Below are 14,776 nucleotides of genomic sequence, written 5' to 3'. Positions count from 1 at the left end.
ATGACATGCATACTCTTTTATGGGTTAATACTTAATTGTGATTTAGTAGGTGACTGTTATCTATTTTACAATTTCAACACTGTATATATTTGACATCATGCAATAATGTTACGTATAGGTTTAGAGACCATGTAAAGTTAGTGGTTATAGTTTGAAATTTGAAGTATATTAATGATGTAGATATATAAAATAAGTAAACTTTCGAACAAAAGAACATCTATCGGGCTGATTTTAAATTTAATAATACTCTATATATGATTTTTTAAAAGTTTTCATTGGCTTTCACTACCCCCTTATTGAATTTACTTGCTTACTACCTCCGTCCTCAAAGAATATGCATTTTGGGTTCGACACGGGTCTAAATGTAAAATTGGTAAAGTAAGAGAGATGTTGAGAGAAAAAGTTATTAAAGTATTGTTAGTGGAGAATGAGTTTCACCTTATTATTGATAAAATATTTTCAAAAATTAGAAGGTGCATAATCTTGTGGGACGAATTAAAAAGGAAAGAGTGCATATTCTTATGAGGACGCAGTGGTACTATTTTGTCTGCTAAAATTGAGAAATCCTCTATGTTTACTTATGTTGTCTTATCGACATGCATTGATCCATGATATTATATTCTCTTATCATAAATAATTAATTAATCAATCTATTTTCCAATTAAAAATCTTAATTAATTAAATGTATACTCAATAGTGGGTAGTGTACCGTTGCCTCTCGGCGGTTAGTGACAGTTTACAAATAAAATTGGTTTGAACTTTTTCTTTTCTTTCATTTTTTAAAAATGAAATGACATGTACTATTATTACAACCGAGTTAAATTGAACCAACCAATTAAACGGGGTAAAAAGTAAAAACAAAAGACGATGCATGAGTGTATGTTAATCCATGGCATGCAACCCAAAAATTAAAAGATGGCAGGATATAATCTTTAATATTGGTTGTTGGGTGTGCTGTGAAGGTTGTATATACGTAATACATGCGTGTAAAATAGGTGGATATATATGGGGAGTATTTAAATTGAAGGAGGGGGCAATCATAATTAAATATGCATGATGTAGCAGACCAATTTATTTATTTCATGGCAGGATGGAAGATAGAAAATAGCATTCCAGCCTTTATAAAGCTTACCTCTCAATTACATCATCCCAAATCATAGTATGACCTAACATTACCCCACACCCTACTTTCATTTTCACCCCCTCCCCTTAAGTAACTAATTTTCTTAATCTAGACTTCTATTAACATTCACGACGAGGCTAGTAAAAGAAATAATAAGTGAGAGAAACATCTTAATTTAAAAAATATAAAATTGTTGCAAATACTACTCCTATGTAATTATATTTACTAGTCTAAATGATTATGTTTTTTAAAATAAATAAAACAAAAATACATACTAGTACGTAAATTAGTAAATATTTAGATTTCATAAAATATATGATAATAAAAAGTAATATCAATTGATAAAATAAAGAAAGAATGAATAGGGTAAGTAAAGAAAAGAAAAAAAATACTAGTGAACTATGGACCTTTATAGTGAAAGCATAATAATTTAACCACCAAACTACTAATTTTATACCATTGCCATATCTGATAGGGGTGATAACTCATCTATGGATGAAATTTTATGAAAAAAAATAACTCATCTAGGATGGACATTTTTGTTCATAAAATTCCATCCCTAGATGAGTTATCACTCCTACCAAATATACTAAAAAATTACTAGTTGAATATATTTATCTAAAGATAAAATGTATTCCGTAATTAGTATACTTAATAATGAAGAGAGAAAAATGCGACTAAATGAGTTAATAATAAATTATTTAAAAACAAAGAAATATGAAAAATAAATTGGAACAAGCAAAATGAAAAGTGTGACATAACTGAACACTCTATTGCATTAGTATGGTCCTAATACTTGAACCAAGATATTCTGTCGGTTCATATATATCATTATAAATGTCCTTGGATATTGAAGTCTAATAACTTTATCAATAAATTAATAGGGCACCACTAAATTAAATAATTCCACAAAAATTAGTCCGATAGAAAGTATTTTCCATATCATTATAAATGTCCTTGGATATTGAAGTCTAATAACTTTATCAATAAATTAATAGGGCACCACTAAATTAAATAATTCCACAAAAATTAGCCCGATAGAAAGTATTTTCCACATTTACACAATGACAAGTCATGTATGCATATTAAAACATTACACCCTGTCCCATAATACACGAGACATTAGGTTTTCTGAAAATCATAAAGTAGTTATTAAGTTTACATGAATAGTTCATTTGACAGAACAAAATTAAAATACTACATAAAAGTACATCTTGATAATTTTAACAGAAACAAAAGGTGAATTATAAGGTAGCCACGTATGTTATGTGAGTTTAGCTCAATTAAATGTGAAGTTACAAATAATTGGCGGAGCGGCCGTGTGCAGCCAAATATTAATGCATATTTTTCAATTGGCTTCCCTTGTCTTTAATGACAAATTCAATCCAATGCATCATTTCAAAATTATAAATAAATTCTTGGGAGTTTCACAACCATTTTAATTCAATTCACATTTAAGTGATAGTACTACAATTCAAGTAACATGGTCTAGGGTATAAATTCTCTGGCTTCACATTCCTTGGGCAAAAAAATAAGCATTTAATTTGCGAAAGTAAATTGTGATTTGTAAAGAAAAATAAAATGTAATGCTTGAGATATCTATTTCCGAAAGCGGTAAAATAGAAAGAAAATTCACTCTTGGTCAGTAGTAGATATTGCATTTATAAAGTAAATTGTCATGAAACGTAATTTTCGAAAGTACTTGAAATGGCTGTAAAATAATGTCATCTCTATCTCTCATTATCTATCTCCATATATGCAGACACAGTAACTGCTATGGTGACGTAATAACAGAACTTAGATGGATCCGGAATAATAGATTCATTTACTACGATTCTATAATTCCCCATTATTTACAGTAGAATTCCATAAAATTTATACTCCCGATGTCCAATTAAGTCTCACGTGCATACCATAAAATAAAAAGCATACTCAAAATTATACTATTACCCATTAATTTATACTAGTATTATGTTTATATTATGCACAATCGCGTTCTAGACTGGATGAGTGAGAAGCCGTGAGCCAGTATATATGTGTTGTGCAACTCTAATTAATTTGAGTTCTTTTGAGAGTGATTCAAAAACAAATTTGTATGGACTTGACTTAAAGCGGACATTATCAACTTATTTGAATTAGAGCTCAGGTGGGCTATAGGTTGAGCCTGAATGAGCCCCGGTTAGGGTCGGGCCCTGAAGGACTCGAGTTAGAGTCGGGCCCAGGTTGACCCAGGGGCCACGGCTGAAACGACTCATGTTTGTGTCGACTGCGTTTCTGATGTGGTCTCGGTTTGAAGAGAGGTTTGTTGGATACAAACTCATTCCACATCAAATGAGTAACAAAATTCGAAGCAATATATAAGTAAGTTGGAAGCAGTATCAGTATAAATTGATACTACACATCATCACGGATGAAAGACTGTTAGGTGAAAAATACACTGTAATATGTGCATTAATATTTTCTAGTATTTCACAAATAGAGTCTCCTTTTTTGTTGATATAATTTTTTTAGAAAAAACTGATAATATATCAGAGAAAAGAGTTAGTAGAATATTATCCTAAGTATTATTTTTATAATAAAATATTAGTAGAAAATTAAAGTTAATAAACTATGCACCTACTTTCTTTTATATTAAACATAAAATGAAATTCAGTGGACAGAGGGAGAGCATCATTTATGTAAAACTTGAATTTTTGAAAAATCGAAAAAAAAAAGAATGCAATCAGAAATAAAATCATGGAACAAAACATTTCATCAAAATAGCACTACCTAGAAACCAGAGGTAGCTCAAATGTACCATACCATTTGCCTCAAATGGTACCACAAAATTTTATCAATGATGGTTCCTCCTCATATATGTATAGTGCACTATTTTCTCGTATAATAATAGATTAATAGTGGAGTATAATGCAATATAAGGCTTAATTGGAACAATAATAATTTAATATGTTTATATATACGATGTAACGTGTGCGCCGATTCATAATAAATGGGTCGACCGTTTGCGGTGTAAGTTGACATTTGCAGAAACCGTGTTAAAATCATTTAATTGCGGCTCAATATTGCGACATAATTTTGTCTAATAATTTAAATTTAAATAATAGAGCAATATAATTGTGTGATCGGTTAAAAACTAAATGGTAGGCTCTCATTATTATGACATGCGACAGCTGCAGGCAAAATTTATTCTCTATTAATCAGAAAACCTGCCAAGTGGTTGATGCCATTTATAATTTCAACTTTATAATTATTACCATTATTATTACTATTGCTATTTTTTATACCATCGTTATTTATTTTTCTATCGTTATAACTTTTTAAGATGTACCAAGTTAAATGATGTTTTTTCAAAATTCAGTACTTTATATTTTTTTTATATTTTGTTAGTATTAAGTAATTAAGTACTACTTAACTAACTAAACACTACTGTGAAGTAGTAGTTTTTTAATTTTTATGTCGGAACAAAACGCACTACTTAACAAGGAACTGAAGTATTTATTTTTGTAGTTGAGAAGATCAATTTCATTAGAGTTGGGGAATATATTAATTTATTTGTTGTTTCTTCCTTTCTGCTACAAGGTCACAATAATTAGCGGAAACTACCGAAAATGGACCCCCAAACAAGTTGCATCGCAATCATAATTTGTCCTGTAGTCACACCCTACAATCTTTATTTGTCTATTAAATTTTTAATACGAAGTGTAAATGCTCTCAAGGAATAAAACATCGTACACTTGTTATGCTTAATATAAGTGTTTCGGACCGTCGAAACCCAAATTGGTGTTTCAAACTGATTATCATCCAAGTGGTTTAACACATCTTTAAAAAGGTAGGATTTCATGTTTGATCTCAATGTAAATGCTAGGTTTGGCCCCTATACTAAAATCGAATACTAATTCCACCCAACTTAGTAGACATGTACTCCAAAAATAGCTACAATTATGAACTACCCTTTTATCACACGATCGAATGCACGAACAAATCTTGTGGTGAGTTCACATGATAGTGAGAAGCATGTTCGAGCACCAATGGAGACGATTTAAATACGGAGAAGGCTCCGTATGCAATGGAGAAGACGACGGCGCTTGCCCGAAATATAACGATGTAGAAGAGGAGAGTTAAACAAGAATTGGGATGTAATCAAATGCAAACTTTAAATACTGTACAAACTTCAAACTATAATCTGGACCGTTTAAAAATGTCAACAGATGACAACATAACGGCAACAGAAAATGTCAACACAGTGCCAACGGTTGACGCTGCGTTGACATCAAATTCTTGAAATTTTACTATGCATGTGTCGACACTGTGATGAAGAATTTTTGAATTTATACAATACATAGAGTTTGCATTTTGTCACTACCCATCGAAATTTTGATAGAATAGGGTTTGAGGAGTATAGTGTGAGGGGGGTGGGGGTACTTACAAATTGGGTGACTTATCTGTAATTAATGTATGAAATAGTATGATTTACTCATTATTGGTTCTTTATTTTTGTTATTCCCAATTTTTGCTTGTGATAAATAAAGCAATAAGAATAGAATGAGATTGCTTGTGATAAATAAAGCAATAAGAATAGAATGAGAGTAGTAATTAATTAACGTCCTCTTAACCCATAATTTCAAAATGGAATTTGAAAACAAAGTTAATTTCAAATAGAACACTTATTTATCTAACAAAAATTGAACTCAGATAATATCATCCAATAAATCTCTACATAGACAAAGCTAGAAGTAGCGAGCTCTTGAAGTGGTAAATACGGTGAAAACTCAAGCTAAAAATGGAATTTTCAGGCAAAATAACACCATCCAAATAATATTTTATCTATATAAACAGGTTTTTAGTTAGTCTTTTTTTTTACTACATATAGACATTTATACCTTCCATCTAACCTCACAACTCATTTTTTTGCTTCCTTTCACTCTGAGAGAATGAAAGTACACTGTTCGAAATCCCAATGCAAAATCTTAGAGCACTCCCAATGGAGTTCCCTAAAAACTCCCTTATTTCTCCCTAACTCCTGCCACATCAGCGCCACATCAGCACCAAAATTTATCCCCAGTTTTTAGCCAAGTGCTACATTGGTTTCTCCCTTATTTCTCCCTTATTTCTCCCTAACTCAACATTTCATTTTTACATCATTATTTTTTATATTATTTAATTTTCCCTACAAATGTATTTAATAAATAGACTAATAATGAACAATTCATCGTTGTATTAATCATTGGAAAATATAATACAACGAGAAAAAAAAAACTACAAATAAAAAACGCAAATAAACAAAGATTTAAAAAAAAAAAATCTAAGACGGAGGGGCCGGAGGGGCGTCGGGATCGAGCCCCAGCGTACTCTGCAGGTGTTGGATGCATTTCCAGAGGGCCGCCTTTTCTTCAGGGGTCCCGCCGCCGGTGAAGTACAGCGTGTACATCTGGGTCAGATTGGCGACATTGCTCGAATAAGTGGCTTTTTCTAAGTCGATGACGGATTCCGACGCGACTTCCGACGTTGCGCCCTTCCCCTTCCGCCTCCCCTTCGCCTTCTTCACTCCCTCCGGGCGCTCGTGCGGACCATCCCCACTCAAGTCGATGTGGGCCGCGCTCCCCTCGCTCTCCGAAACGCTAAGTCGCGAGCGCACCGATTTCCCGTGCAGCGCGTCGTGCATTCCCGTCCGGAATTTGGGGAGATCCTTCAGCTTATCGTAGATGTTCCAATACTTGAAGCCCTTCGTCGACAAGTACTGGCTACTATACATCCGGATGGCCTCATCTCGGACCATGTGCTCGTTCTGGCCACTCGTCATGTGAGTCATCAAGTTAGAATAAATACCGTTGAAGTGCCCGCAGTCCCTCATGAGGCGCTCCCAATGCCGACGGATCGCCTCGCTGCCATGGTCCTTCATTGAGGCAGTCTTGTGGCTCCTGTACTTCGCGGCAATCCGCTCCCAGAATATGATCTCAGTCTGGTAGTTGCTGCGCTCCGCGTCCTGTGACGTGTCCGCCCAGCAGTCGGCTATCAGCTCGGACTCTTGCAGAGTGTAAGTAGTCCTTACCCGCTTCGGCCTCTCATCGGAACCCGTATCAGTCGCAGCCGACGACGCCGGCGCCTTCCCCCTCCCGCTCCTAGAAGGCGGCTCGGTGGGCGTTTCTTCCACCTCGAAGTCCTCCGCGCTCAGTGTCGCGGCCTGAGATTCTTGGTCGCCTGGGGTTGATCCGGGGGTGTCGAACTGGGGCCGATACACATCGTCGGCTGGAAAGGGCATTCTGCCGGCAGAGTTGAAGTACGGAGAAAGTCTCCGCGCCGGAGGAGTCTGCAAAGGAGACGGACCCCCGTATGGAAGTTGGCCGGGAGGAGAACCCATCGCCAACAACGACTGCATCCACTGCTCGTTTGCTTCATCCGTGTTGGGAATTTGTGAACTCGACTCTTTCCCCTTACCCTTATCCTTACCCGATCGGGAACTTTTCTTCCAAAAGCTCATAATTTTGATGAAAATTGAAGATTGGGAGAAGAGATTGAAAATGGAGAGAATGAAGATTGTGGGTGATGAATGGAGGAAGTGGAGGAAATATTTATAGGGGTGGAATGTAAAATAGCCGTTGGGTTCAAAAAAAAAAAAAAAAAATTTTAATTATCGCCGATTATCGCCGAGCGTCGCCACAGTGGCCGGCGATCGCTCGGCGATAATCCGGCGTTAGAACGCCACTCGGCGAAGCAACGGCAACATTATCGCCGAATTATCGCCGACTTCGCCACAATGGCCGGCGATAATTCGGCGATAACCGGCGATTTATCGCCGAGAATTCGCCACCTCCATTGGGAATGCTCTTAGTGGCCCCAGCAAATTATCTACTAACCCATATGCACTACTCATCATTTATAAGGCTGCTCTCACCCTGACGTCATCACTCATCACACCATTAATTTCTTTGACACAATAATGGTCACCAATTTAATGTTTCTTTTTTTTTATTAATATTTCGTTTTGAGAATATAGTTAGTTATAAAATGAACGTGAAAACACGCCTTAATTTCTCAAATCACATGTCCCATACTACTTTTAGCAAACTAACTCTATTTATTTCTTGACACACTATATATGCATGCCATCATTGATCATACCACCATCACCATATATATCTCCTGCAATTGAACAAGGCCCTCTCCTATCTATTCTAGGTTGCCAACAAGATTAATTGACTAGGGTCTAAAGTTAGTTATTATTCACATCCCTTTTTGGAAAGTAACAAATCAAAAAAATGGTGAGATCCAATGGCCAGGAGAAGATGGAGTTGAAGAAAGGTCCATGGACTCGTGAGGAAGATCAGAAGCTTCTTGCTCATATTGAAGAACATGGCCATGGAAGCTGGCGTTCCCTCCCTGCTAAAGCTGGTAACTATCAATTAGTAATTCATTTTATTATTATGAAGAAATAAATAAAATGTCTATCTTGTTTTTAGGGTTACAAAGATGTGGGAAGAGCTGTAGATTGAGATGGACTAACTATCTTAGACCAGATATCAAGAGAGGCAAATTTAGCTCCCAAGAGGAGAAGGCCATTATTCGACTCCATGCCCTTCTTGGCAATAGGTCTGAAATCTCCATTCCAAATTTTTCTATACCAAAAGAATAAACCACATATTAGGGTTTCATAATAGTATATTACAACTAGAAATTTTGGGCTATTTTTTTCTAAAAATTTCAATGAAAAGTTTCTAATTTTGTGTTTTTACAAATGTTAATTGGGTTTTTACATAATCATAGGTGGTCAGCTATAGCAACCCATTTACCAAAGAGAACAGACAACGAGATCAAGAACTACTGGAACACCCGGCTGAAGAAGCGGTTGACCCGGATGGGGATCGACCCGGCCACCCACAAGCCAAAGGAGACCCCGGGCGGCTCGGCCCAGTCAAGGCAGGCGGCCGTGGTCAGCCACATGGCTCAGTGGGAGACCGCCCGCCTCGAGGCCGAGGCCCGCCTCGTCCGAGAATCAAAATTTCTGTCCAAACTTCAACTCCTTCAGAAAATCTCCGTGCCGCCGCCGCTTCCGCCGGCGCCGGCGCCGGCCTGCCTAGACGTGCTCAAGGCGTGGCAATCGTCCAACAGCGGCAGCGGCGGCCTTTTCGTCCTCGACTCGCCGACTTCAACACTAAACTTTTGTATTAACAAATTAAACGGATACGTGGAAGAGAAGGGTATGTTCAATAATTTGGTGCAGGATGATAATATTTCGTTGTGTTCTATGAATAATCTAGAAGCTTCCATGGATCCGGCGATGTTGAGCTCGGAATGCTACAACAGTGGGGCGAGTTCGTACGCCGGAGAGTTGGAGGATAACAAGAATTATTGGAATGAATTGCTCAATTTAGTGACTTCTCCGGTGGAATCGCCTGTGTTTTAGTGTTGTATCATTAACTAATTTGATGCATGCAACTTAATTAGGTTATGAGAATCGGACCTTGTCATTTTGTAATAATTGGTTAGTAGCGATTTCAATGAAGTCTCTACACAATTATGTACTACTACTATATGACAAGCTTTGGACTTGTATTTATATTATAATTTCAAACTACTACTTCTATTACTGCACAATCATATATAGCTTTTCGTAGTCTATCGGATTATCAAAGAAATAGATAGTGTAAATCTAGGTTTTTCGGTGTTCATTATTGGTGGTAAATTAGTCAAACTAACAATTGTATTAAATTTGTATTCGTATGCAATTTGAAATGGACATTTTTTTGGGCATCGTATACACTGCGCTTAGATCATTATATACACTTAATGCACTTAAGTCATTAAATCACCGCAACAAACTTTATTAAATCACAACATATTTTCACATTGTCGTTTATTGGAAAACTACAAAAAGATTGATTCCCTGATTTACCCTTACGGCATAAAATAAATCTTACTACTACTACTACCTAAGGTAATAATCTAGGCGGTTGATCACCAATCTAAGGGCTATCTTAGTTTTGCTATAAGAATTGATTTTAAACATATATTACAACTGAAAATAAAAGATCTTATAAATAAGTTAATCATCCGGATATCATTATTTTTAATTTATAATATTTATTACTTTTTTAATAATTTGAGAAATTAAAAAATGTATGAAACAAAAACAATTTTCAACATTGCCCAGTTAAGCACAACCCACTTCTCAAGTGGACCTGAGTTGGGTTAGGTCCAAATTTATAGAAAAGAATTTGGGTCACTTTAGTTGTAGGTATTAAACAAGCTGTGGCTTGGGCCGACCAACTTTTTTTAACCTGACCAGTGACCCATCTGACAACTGTATATAGTGCGTTATCTTTAGGGGTGAGCATTCGGGTTTCGGTTCGTTTTTTTGCCTAAATCGGACCAAAACCAAAAAACTGAATTTAGTTCAAAATTCAAACCGAACCGAATCCGAAAAACCCAAAACCGAACTTCAACAACCGAACTAAACCGAAAAAATCAAAAAATCAAAAAACCGAAAAAAAAATTAATATATATAATATATTTCATTTTATATAATAGAATATATATATCTATAAAATATAAAATATAAAATAAATAGAATATATATAATACATATTATATAGAATATATTAAAAGAATATAAATATACTATTAAAAGAATATAAATATATTATATAGATATATTAAATTAATAGAATACAGTATATAATATTATATTTAAAATATAATTCGGTTATTTGGTTTTTCGCACGAACCGAACCGAAAAACCAAAAATTTTGTATTTTCAAAACCGAACGGAACCGAACCGAAAAAACTGAGCCGAATTTCAAAATTTCGGTTTGGTTCGGTTCAGATATTTGGTTTTCGGTTTTTTTTCTCACCCCTAGCTAGTTATCTCATTGTTTCATTTTTTTAATTAATAACTTGGCTTTGTGAAGTCTAAAGGGTTGGAATAAAATACTTTAAAACATCTACAATCATTTCAAATAATATTATTCAGAGGGAATTTAAGGTTTTTTTTTCAGTGGAGAATACTTATTAATTAGATCAGATTTTATTGTCAAATGCATGAAAAGTTTATTGAATATGGAATCTCCGTATTTGTGTTTTGTTATATTTTAGTGTTTATGATCTTATATATAGCGAGGTCTTGAAAGTTTATTGAATTAAAGAAGCAATTATAGTACTAATACTTAAAGAAGAACACGAAAGAAGAAAGAAAAGTACAGAAGGTAAAAGTAAGAAGCCATAAAGCACGTAGAAGGTATACAACGAATGATAAGAAGCCAGAAATAGTTTGCTTCGATTACATGAGCAAGGATCGAACCTCTGACCTAATGTTTAAGGGATAAGGTGCGGGACCACCACATGTACTCTTTCAATTGACGTATGTTAGCTTGCATAGTAGACGTATAAAAACACACTTTGAGGCAAAAAAAAAAAAAAAAAAAAAAAAAAAGAGAAATGCATGGGGTAAAAATCATGAAATAGTGAAATTATTTCAGCAATATTTTATCAAAATTCAAAGACATAGTGTCAATTTCAAAATTCAAAGACATATGGTCTCATTTATAAAGCAGAAATTGGTAACCATAAGAACTAAAAATGTAATTCTCTTATTTAATTATAGTTATATACCATGCTCAGATTTCATATTAATTTAATCCAAGAAATAGTTGTTCCATTGATAATTTAATAAGCCCAGAAGTAGATGTCGTGTTGGACCTCTATCCTCTCATTTGGATCCAACCTATAAATGTGATCGTTATAAATTTCTCATTTGTATCTATCATACTTATTTGTTTGGGCCACTGCTCATAAACTGGACCACCTACCAAAATTCTGTTTTGTTTTTTTTAATATTTGAACTACTACTAGTAGTACTATTCTTGGATTATATTTCTTTTTTAAAAAACTATAAATTATTTGAAGTATTAATTTGTCGACTGGGGCAGTTGGGTAGTTAATTTTATCAATGAGAAATTGAGAACACTTTGGTTCGAAACAGTATTTAATTTTGTGCATGCAAATGTTTAGTACTCTATCAAATTTCATTTTATGTTTTGGATTTTGTTTGTTATAGATCACTACAGTTTTTTGGAATTGTTAAGACTTTTACAAAATTTTGTTAGGGAATTTTGAGTAATATGGTATGAGGTACGAATTGGCAGATTAATAAGGTTACCACTTACACACTTACACTTGTATGTTTACTAAATCTATGCATAGGTCCGTGTAGATCATTTGTGGGATGTGATCCTCGCAGGTAAGCGTACACCGACAGTCGATGTCGACAGGGATGTGTAGTCCAGGAATGCTGCAGAAATGAGCGAAAAATACACCGATGTCATGGATGTGTGTCCAACTTGAATGAATTCAAGAATGTAGACTAGTAAAAAAACATCATAAACGAAGATGATTATCCATTTGATAAGTCGTAGAGGTAGAATGATGATGCCACAAACAGGATAGGACCGTTTTGATAAATCAATAAATTGACTCTGTGCACCATGGTTCAAAGGGACGAGACAAAAAGAGTTAAAAGTAACGTTTCATTGATAATTAAACTTCGATTTTCATTCATAATGAGGTAAAGATATATGGAAACCTAAAGGTAGAAGCAAACGAAATTAGATTGTTGAGTACAAACTCATCCCACATCGGGAGTATGAAGGATTAAGTCGACAATCCGAACATAGATAATGTCAAATCCTTGCCATCTAATATTCCTATCCTACTAGGAAGTATAATTAATACCAAATCAACAATTAAAGAAAGATAATTACAACCAAAAGTCTTACATAAATAGGGTGCGACCAAATTATTTTTGAAATATATTGTTTTATCAGTTGGATCAATTTTATTTTTAAATTTGATCTATTCTAAATTTTTATATTATTTTAAAAATATTTTTTTTAATTTAAAATTTATTTTTATGCCTAAAAATGAAGTTGGATTTCACAATTTACATGAATATTGTAATTTAGATTGGCGTCATATATTTCAGTAGTTTTCCATTGTAAACGTATAATATAATTTTCATGGAACTTAATTAATTATAGAAATATCCATTTGAACATTGAAACCAGAAGTACTTCCACCATAATTAACAGTCACGACTCCAAACGAATCAAATATAGCACGTAAGATCATAAAGGATAAACAAAGGAATGTTTTCTTACTAAATTTGAAAGTAAGAGGAGTACTATAATTAATTTTAGCATGCACTGGACCATCTATCCATCTCGTTCTTCATTCTAAAATTCTTGTCTTATCAATTACTGAAACACTTGAACTGAAATTAATTATCACTCAATCATTATGTTAATTATTTGTACCATCAATTTATAATCGGCCCATTCATTTCCTTGTAAAATGAAAAATTTAGGCACTTTGTGTAACACTAGCTCGATCTAAGTTCAATATATTCACACGATTTGGTTTTTTTTTATGACACGTAGTGATGATTTAAGAAGCATCGTAATTATTTAGGTGTTAAGTATATGAGTGTTAGTATTTTTATGAAGCAAAAACTATATAAAGAAACATGCATGGTTGTCAACATGATAGCATGGTCCAAAATATGGTGAACAAAAAACGACGTGCTGCCTAGACTTTGGACCGAAAATCAATTTTTCATAAAGTTGGATTCGCATTTGCCAATACTATCATGATTTCGAATCTAAATCAAATTAAACTCAATCATAAGTTAAAAAAATCACGATACCCACTTTTCATGCAATTCGTTTCGATAATTAAGGTTTTTTCACATAGATTTACAAAATAAAAATAATTTGTTTGTTATCTTTATAAGCGTAAACAAAATGCTCCCTAAGTGCTTGGTAACAAGTATGCTCGATAATGATTTTTTACTTTTTATAAATTAATTAATGAGCATGCACTAGATTGTTGAGTAAAAGTTACCGATTAATTTATATTTACAGTTAACTTTTTTGATAATTTTAATATATTAATTACTAATTAGCACTTGAGTTGCTCTCTAACCTTTGAAGATATGGCGCTCGTTAAATATTTCTTGTTTTCAATATTTAATCCTCTGAGTTCAATTGGTGGTCGGTAAGTTTTAATGTTTATTTTTAAAAGTTGCCGATAATTATTAGTATTTATTTTTTTAAAAGTTGTCTTGCTCGATAATTGTTGTTTATTTGAAATTAATAATTAAATTTAATACTTGTTTATCAGCACCGACAAACTGACTCATTGAACCGGACGAGGATGCAGCGGATCTGAAATGGAGGCCCATTGTTTCTCTTTATTTGTCATGTAATAAAAAATATTACTCCATTCACTTAAATTTACTCCCATCTATCACCTAATTATCTTTTTTACTACTACTATTACTAATTTTGGTTCTCAATAATGCGAATACTCCAAACATTTCACCTATGGTTCACAACAAGTTAAACTTACCAAATATCAAACGTGATCCAACTATTTAGAAAGTACACTTCTAGCTATACAAACCCTATGTTGATCCAAAGTTTCTATTTTTTTTATAAGAGAGGGTCCAAAATAGATGTGGCCTAGTCCAATTAACATCCATGAATCTGATCTGGCTCGTCATACCTTTATATGAAGAAGAATATATATGAGACAGGAACACGAATTCTACCACGTAGAATTTTCAAAAAAACCTTCGATTATTTGAATAATCAAACGATACAT

General features: G+C 33.9%; 1 protein-coding gene across 1 annotated transcript; it reads left to right on the top strand.

Annotated features, from left to right (window-relative positions):
* The first annotated feature begins 8,178 nt into the window (after positions 1-8,178).
* On the top strand, positions 8,179-9,692 carry LOC125205573 (transcription factor MYB106-like). The gene is made up of 3 exons (XM_048104602.2): positions 8,179-8,512; positions 8,581-8,710; positions 8,885-9,692. Exons 1-3 carry the CDS (start codon positions 8,380-8,382, stop codon positions 9,522-9,524), a joined length of 903 nt encoding a protein of 300 aa, XP_047960559.1. The 5' UTR covers positions 8,179-8,379; the 3' UTR covers positions 9,525-9,692.
* Positions 9,693-14,776: the final 5,084 nt, after the last annotated feature.

The sequence above is a fragment of the Salvia hispanica genome, chromosome 6, assembly GCF_029641045.1.
Source record: "Salvia hispanica isolate PSC_SH4W2 chromosome 6, Shi_PSC_v1, whole genome shotgun sequence".
Taxonomy (NCBI): Eukaryota; Viridiplantae; Streptophyta; class Magnoliopsida; order Lamiales; family Lamiaceae; genus Salvia; species Salvia hispanica.
Note: the sequence above shows the minus strand (reverse complement) of the source record. Positions and strands in the feature narration are given on the sequence as shown.

Bases quoted from the DNA above. Each gene is read 5' to 3' on its own strand.
- LOC125205573 (XM_048104602.2), top strand. From the start codon at position 8,380: ATGGTGAGATCCAATGGCCAGGAGAAGATGGAGTTGAAGAAAGGTCCA. The intron at 8,513-8,580 runs GTAACTATCAAT...TCTTGTTTTTAG, and splicing joins TTCCCTCCCTGCTAAAGCTG to GGTTACAAAGATGTGGGAAG. The intron at 8,711-8,884 runs GTCTGAAATCTC...ACATAATCATAG, and splicing joins CATGCCCTTCTTGGCAATAG to GTGGTCAGCTATAGCAACCC.